This window comes from Cydia strobilella, chromosome 5 (assembly GCF_947568885.1).
Source record: "Cydia strobilella chromosome 5, ilCydStro3.1, whole genome shotgun sequence".
NCBI lineage: Eukaryota > Metazoa > Arthropoda > Insecta > Lepidoptera > Tortricidae > Cydia > Cydia strobilella.
Window position 1 is genome coordinate 16,603,937 of NC_086045.1, and position 7,929 is coordinate 16,611,865.

The window sequence follows — 7,929 nt, forward strand, 5'->3', positions numbered from 1 at the left end:
TATCAGCCCGATGCACGCCGGTATTATGTGTACCGGTCCATTACAAAACCAATTTGTTTTTCAGACTTATACCTACATATAGTTATAGCTAATGAATAATGATAAGCGGTTATTACCTATTTTTTATATTTTTATAGTTGTAACAGTTCAAAATATAAAAATTAAAACACATACAGTTAACTGAGAAAAGTAATTAGAAAAGTTATGTGTAGAAAAATGCTTTTAAAGCTTTATATCGAAACTTTCATCGGTAAACATCTTCAGTAAGTTGGGGTTGCTAAACAATAAACGTTGCATAGAAATTCTGCGCTTCACCATTATCTCGTTAATCAGTTTGCTCCTGGACTCTTTTTCATTATAATCTTTTAACTGCTGAGAACTATGCTTATTCACGCAGGTACATTCTGGAACATCCTTTTCGATTTCTATGGATGGCATGTCCTCGTCACTAGAGCACTGAGTTACTGCATCACGATAATTTGTACCCTGCTTTATACCCTCGACAAAAGGCAGTTTTCTGTGTGCAATTTCTTTGGCACTCTTTAATTTTGGTCTTTCGACCTCTTTAAGCGGAGAAGTAAATCTATTTTGAACTACTTTAAAATTTTCTTCAGTAAATTCAACAAAATTAGACATATCAAGAGTCATTTGCTTAGTCCAATCTCGACAATGTTTAAACGGGCAATCTTCCTTTCGTTTGAAATCATCTAGCTGCATTAGTTCAATCGAAGATTCACTTTTAATTGATTGACTTCCTTGTTCTAATTCACCAGAAATAGACGCAGATTTGGAAAAGGATGGGTTCGATGGCGTTTCTTCTTCTTTATTTCCAAAACATGTACATGCTTTTTCTTCAAGACATTTGCATGATTCCAAAAACGCTTTAATTTCATCAAACTTGTTGCATTTGGCATAAACAAATCTTTTTTCCAGTAAAACCGTTATAGCAGGAAGTTCTACGTGCGACGGTAAGGTTTCGCGGCTACCGTAAGGTGTTGGGATGGATTCCAAAGTATCACCAACCACCTGAAATGGTTCCTTATCACATGTAACATTCGCTTTCATCGCGCATTCATCAAAATGGAAAATATTGTTTAAATTATTTTCAACTTCCACCAAAATCTGTGGTGCTACTTGGGGATGTTTCTGAATTTCATTAAGTTGCAAAACAAACATTTTTTCCAAGTCTAGCAAAAACGTAGTCTGTTCAGGAAGCAACTTCAGACTAAAACTTATAAACTTCAAAAATAACTGTACTATTTTTTTTATTTTTTCTTTCCATTCAAAGTTGATGTCAGCTATAAACCGTTCTCTTTCCTTATATGAATCTATAATCTCTTGTTTTGCTTGAATTTTTTCAAGCCTTTCTTTTATATCAGAGTTTTGATAATTTTCAAGCAAAAATTGTTTTATTTTACATTTCTTTCTTTCCATACTCATCACATACATAGTACTAGTCACCGTTTCAGCTTCAATTTGTTTATAGAAAACATTCAACGCGTCGTTTCTTTCGTGTAGTGATTTTGATATAAGCTTGCCATTTTTGTTCAATTCATAATCTGACATTATTTTATAGTATTTGGTTATCTTATTTATATCCGATCGATATTGCTTTTCTAAAAGTTGCTCAAGAAGGCACCTTTCTTCCTTTAATCTCTTGTTTATTTCTATATTTAAATCGCTGGTTATATTTGCATGAGCACTGACCAGGACATATTGTATTTCAGAACGCAAATGGTTTTCTAGCTCCTGAAGGCATTTCTCGTAAAAAAAATCTATTTCTGAAGTCATGACCTTACTTTTCTCTTCAAATATTTTCTTGAAATATTTCCTTACTTTAAGTTTAACCTGTTGCTTCTCATGCAATAAAATATGGTTCCATGAAGCATCATTGTCGCGAAGCAATCGTCTCAGTTCAGTTTCAAATTTTTGACGTTCTTTTGCCAATATACTATTACCGATGGATATAATACCCTCATGAGTAATCCCTCTCGTTATTTTAGATGTAAATGGTGGAGTGAGTTCTATTATTCCAATAAGTAAATCACTTGGTGATACCCAGTTTTCTCGGAACCCATTGAGACTAGTATTTGATTTCTCACTGTTTTCTCGTTTTTCGCTATCTGTTGATAGCGGTCTATTTTCGTTATTCTGACAAGGGCTGTATTCATCATCAAAATAATTTTCAGCGTATGTACTAGTCACTCGTTCACCAACTTTTAATGTGTCTATAATATCCATTATATATTAAACAATGTTTGCGCGATTATATTTTGTAAACGAAATTCAAAAATATTTATGACAAAAGTAATTTGACAATGCGTCAATGTCACAAATGTTGCAAGGTTTGAAACAAAAAAAATATAACCACCACTTGATTTTTTAGATTAACTAGTTTGTAAAACCTAAATTTTTAAATCGACAGAAAGCAGGTCGGGCTATGCCCATTGTAGGGTTTCGTAGCTATCCGTCCAAAACAATAGGCAAACTTAAAAGATAAAATTCTTATAGTCAGCTCGGAAAGAGGAGTCGTAGAATATATGTATTGGGCCCCATCATAGACATAGTATATATATCGGCGGCAGATCGTAAAATCGGGCACATCGAGATATTCCTAGGCATATCATGAAACGCCGCCCTTTCACGATCTGACTAAGAGTAACCCAGGCATATCACGATCTGCCTAATAAAAGAGGCGGCAGATCGATCATACCATTGCATTCGTTGATATTCCTAGCTTCATACCGGGCGCATCGTAAAATAACATGAAACGCCGGCATTTCGTGATCTGACTAGCGACAACTAGCCATATCGTGCAATCTTCAAGGGTTTCAAGTGGAAAGATAAATATCAATTATAAATTAGAATTATATTGTATTAAGCGACTATATTTTACGGTTTTACAACAAAACAAAATGGAAAAACAGCTAAATCACATATGATGCCGTAGATAAACTAACAGTTAACTCGATCAGCTGATGCTTTTCCGCCATTTTGCCGCAAACCAAATTGCGAAATCGCCGTGAAGGGGTGATATTACTAGGCAGATCATGAAATGCCGGCGTTTCATGATCTGCCTTTGCACGATATGGCTAGTGGTCGCTAGGCAGATTATGAAATGCCGGCGTTTCATGATCTGCCTAGGCATATCACCCCTTCACGGTGATTTCGCAGTTTGGTTTGCGGCAAAATGGCGGAAAAGCATCAGCTGATCGAGTTTAACTGTTAGTTTATCTAGGGCATCATATGTGATTTAGCTGTTTTTCCATTGTGTTTTGTTGTAAAACCGTAAAATATAGTCGCTTAATACAATATAATTCTAATTTATAATTGATATTTATCTTTCCACTTGAAACCCTTGAAGATTGCACGATATGGCTAGTTGTTGCTAGTCAGATCACGAAATGCCGGCGTTTCATGATCTGTCTAGGAATATCACACCCTACTTATTTGATATGCCTAAACGTCACCGGGCAAATCGTCAAACGTTGAGGTTTGAACGATATGGCCGGTTGTCGCTAGTCAGATCGTGAAATGGCGGCGTTTCATGATATGCCTAGGAATATCTCGATATGCCCGGTTTTACGATCTGCCGCCGACATATACAAGTAGTTATAGACACGCCACCGAGCAACGGGGGGTAAGAGAAAGAATATTCATATAAAATTTGGGCAGCATAGGATTTTTTCTCTTTCACTCTTATAAATATCGGTATTTCGCCATCGCCTCCTACCTATGATGCCATCCGGTCGGTGATAAGGACAAAGCATGGCACTATTTTCTCTTTCCTCTTATAGGAATCGCAATAAGACTATCTTTCTTTATCAAAGAGTTTCAGTTTACCCTATTGTGTCGGAAGGGACTACATAACCCTACATTGAGCATGGCCCGACATGCTCTTGGTCGGTTTTTATTGCTTGTTATCTCTACAGAGATAGAGACCTAACTTACAAAAAGCAGTATTGTCGTGGCACTTTATGGCCTGGTTTACATTAATTACCTGAGGATTACCTAGTGTTAAGTGCGAGTTCATTCATACATTTTAAACTATAATAGTCGGAGTAAGGTAAGAAGTAAATTTAGACAGTTATGAATTGACCCTTAAATATATTGCACTAATGCTATCAGTTAAACGATAGGTCTTAGCTTGGTAAATATAAGGGTCAATTCATAACTGTCAAAATTTATTTCTTAACTTACACCGCCGCAATGTATGAACTCGCACTAATCAATGTGTAAAAAGTGCCTTAGATAGTTTTTTTTTTGTAAAGGAATAAAATTATTATTTCGAAAACTAAAATACGGATTAACAAAACCTTTAAAATAGTTTACAGTACATATGGTGCTACTTTCTCGCACTAGTGCGTAAAAGAGCTTTTCGTGCATATGTCGAAAGTTTAAAATTATGTACTGTAAAACATTGCACGATACACGTGCGAATAGTTATATAATATATAATTTCCACTTTTCCGCACTTGTATCGTAAATAACTATTTCATTGAAGTCTTTCTTAAGTCCTTCAACGGAGCAAAAGTTTTATGTGAAGGGGAACCATTAAATTGCATATCAATTATTCGTACCAAAGAGGATATAATAAGATAAAGCGGTACAGTCATAGTAGATTTTGTAACCACAGTAAATTCCCTGCCATCTATCGACACACTTTAAAACTAAAAATGAAGATTTATAAAAATACGATAAAATGTATATAAATATGGATAAATTATTTTTTTATTTGCATTAATTATTTTTATGATTTTGACCCATGTTCTTTCACTGATAAGCATTAAAATTGTTAAATAACAAACGAAACCGTCAACGCCATCTATACGACAGTAGGCCAAAGCTAGTAGCGCCCTCTGATCGAGAATCAAATTTTCTTGATTTTTGAGGCACGTTTTTTCCTTAGACTGTATCCATCTATTACGGAGTTATATCTCTTTGTTCGTACTTTACCAAAAAACATTTCTAGCAGCAGCTGTCATGCATGTAATAAAAATATGGTAAAAACTTATTTCTTCAATCAGGGCTACCGCGTTTAATTTCGCCGCTAGGGGCGCTAGTGTAGATGGAGGTCTTTTAAAATGTCAAATGCATAGAAGTTTCAAGCTTTTTTATCGGGAATTTTTACTCCTTATTAATAATTGTGGTAAATCTTTGTCCATCTTTGATTAATCGTGGTAAACAATATTAGATATAGCTCATTAAATGTTAGTGGTTTAAAAAAAAGTACCAACTATAATATACCCAAAATTACCCAGGTTGAAAAATTACACATTTAGACGTTAAAATACATTTGTGTATATTAGAACGTATTGATTTTATAAAAAATAAGATTTGAATAAGATAGAAAAAAATTGAGATCTGTTTTTCTGGACCTACATCTACAGTGGCGCCAACTGGTGAGCACAAAAACGGCCTCATTACTTTTTAAATTAATCCCAAGTAAAAAGACTTTGGGGAACTGCCATAGGGATAGTTTTAACCATAGTTTTAACACTAAGTATAATCATAGAGTAACTTATACTAGAGCGGTACTGTCATAGTAAATTTTGTAACCCCAGTAAATTCACTGCCATCTGTCGACACACTTTAAAACTAAAAATGAAGATTTATAAAAATACGATAAAATGTATTTAAATATGGATAAATGATTTTTTTTATTTGCATTAATTATTTTTATGATTTTGACCCATGTTCTTTCACTGATATGCGTTAAAATTGTTAAATAACAAACGAAACCGTCAACGCCATCTATACGACAGTTGGCCAAAGCTAGTAGCGCCCTCTGAACGAGAATCAAATTTTCTTGATATTCGAGGCACGTTTTTTCCTTAGACTGTATCCATCTATTACGGAGTTATATCTATCTTTGGTATAATTATAAGTAAATAAATGTTGCCAATCACTTTTCTACCCTTATAATATCATCAATCGTCCATTTGGCAAAAATGGTGGTTGGCAAAAAAAAAGCTGGTAATAAAACGATAAAATGTACCCTTTCAATAAAAAAACTAAGTACAGCAAAATAAACTTAATAATGGTTGTTTGTGTTAAGTCAATGTCCGTGTCGACGGCCTTCTAACTACCTGTGATTAGTGGAGCTGATGTAGAGGGGCAGAAGCCCGCCGCTGAATTTAATTAAATACTTCCTCAGCCTTCCCACCCACTATTTTACTTCTGATACCCGCCGCTTATCTCTCGTAAAGCTGAGGTGCATTGCTAATGTTCCCAAAGCCGGCAAATATCCAGATGATGCTATTATAGGCCACTTACAATTTATAAACGACGACGAACTTTACAGGATTTACTTATCCGCGATACAATAAAACACGTTGTAACGATCGATTCACCATGAATCAATAATCGATAAAACTTGTTGAATCGATGAAATCGCGCTGCTAAATCAATACAAACACCATCAATCTGTAAAGTAAATAGCGACGCAGTCGCGTTTGTATTTATCTCAGCAAAAAGTCGCCGTGTATAAATTATGTCGGTTATAGCTAAATTGTGCTCAGTTTGTCATACAAATTTAATAGCAAAAAGTCGATTGCGGGACTGTAGTTGTACCGAACAGTAGTATGTGATAATAAATTAAGGTCATATCTCGACTCCATTCTCATTACGGATGCGGCAATGTCCGGCGGAGTTTTGTCATAACTCAGTCTCGGTTGAAATTATTTCCGTTGGCTCTTGATGAGAAAACTAGAGGTGGAAAACTCGAAATGTAAGTATTCGCGCAACAAACCTTGGAATAACGGCGGGACATATTTCATTCTTAACGAAGTTAAATTTCCGGGAAGGTCCTGTAAGAGCGTGCGTAACTCTGATAACGGACTAGTCCCGCAATAGGTACTGATTTCGTATTTGCGTCACTTTTCTAGTAGCATGGGTGCAAATAACTTACTCTATCTCATAATACCTATAGGTTGACATAATAGGTGGCATTTATTAATTTTAAGAAACAGATTAATTAATAACGATGTCTGTCGGTCTTTTATCTCTTCACGCTTAAACTGATCAACCGATTTAAATGAAATTTAGTGTGGAGATATTTTGAGGCCCGGGAAAGGACATATGATAGTTTTCATCCATCAATATCATCATTCCACGCAGATGAAGTCGCGGGAAAAAGCTTGTAAAAGAATGTAGGTTTATCCTAATTATACCATTTGTCAGCACCTAATTGTGCGATCAGTAGCTAGCTAGATGTACATCTATAAAATTATTTCAATGATCAAATAAAAAAGTCTACTTACTTTTTTAATTGATCACTATCGGTTTACCGAAATAAAGGCGACTCTATTTCAGGATATGTAATATTTTACCAAGAGTAAAAAAAAAGTGTTCTCGTAAAGTTAGGCATTGACGTGCCCCGATGTAACAACGGCCATAATTCAGAAAGTCGAAACAACTTGGATTGTTTTCTACACATCATATCGGCAAATAAATCTTTGGGCCGCTTATCTGGCGTCAAACTTAATTCCCATGCATAATTCATGGCGTCGATGTTCGAAGAAGAAAACTTTTCGACTGTAGTGCTGGGCTGAAGAGATGTCAACCGCTTAACGAGTGGTCTAGTCGAAGGCTCAGCCGAACCAAGTAAGCGTCCTCTCCAATCACGCATAGTAGTAACGGATAGCGAGATCATATTAGGCTGGTTAGCCCAAAAACTCAACGTACCAGCGCTCGCACGATGGAAACTCGGTTTGGCGTCGCCCACCGGCCTGACAAACGTCCGTTACCGACGAATTTTAGAGGATGAAACAGGACAATCTGCTTATAGTTTACTATATTATTGAAGTTTACTTCAATAATATATTTTAATGACAGTTTGCGTTTATTGACATAGAGTACATGTATATAAATAATAGGGATCATCCCTAAAGGATGTCGACTGACAAGTCTCATATATATATTATACTA

At 35.5% G+C, this 7,929-nt stretch overlaps 1 protein-coding gene across 1 annotated transcript; it reads right to left on the bottom strand.

The window, feature by feature from the left end:
* Positions 1-212: 212 nt before the first annotated feature.
* LOC134741468 (uncharacterized) lies at positions 213-2,325 on the bottom strand. Its single transcript, XM_063674251.1, has one exon. It carries the CDS (start codon positions 2,239-2,241, stop codon positions 223-225), a length of 2,019 nt encoding a protein of 672 aa, XP_063530321.1. The 5' UTR covers positions 2,242-2,325; the 3' UTR covers positions 213-222.
* Between the last annotated feature and the right edge of the window lie 5,604 nt (positions 2,326-7,929).

Excerpts from the sequence above, each read along its gene's own strand:
- LOC134741468 (XM_063674251.1), bottom strand. The coding sequence starts at position 2,241 with ATGGATATTATAGACACATTAAAAGTTGGTGAACGAGTGACTAGTACA.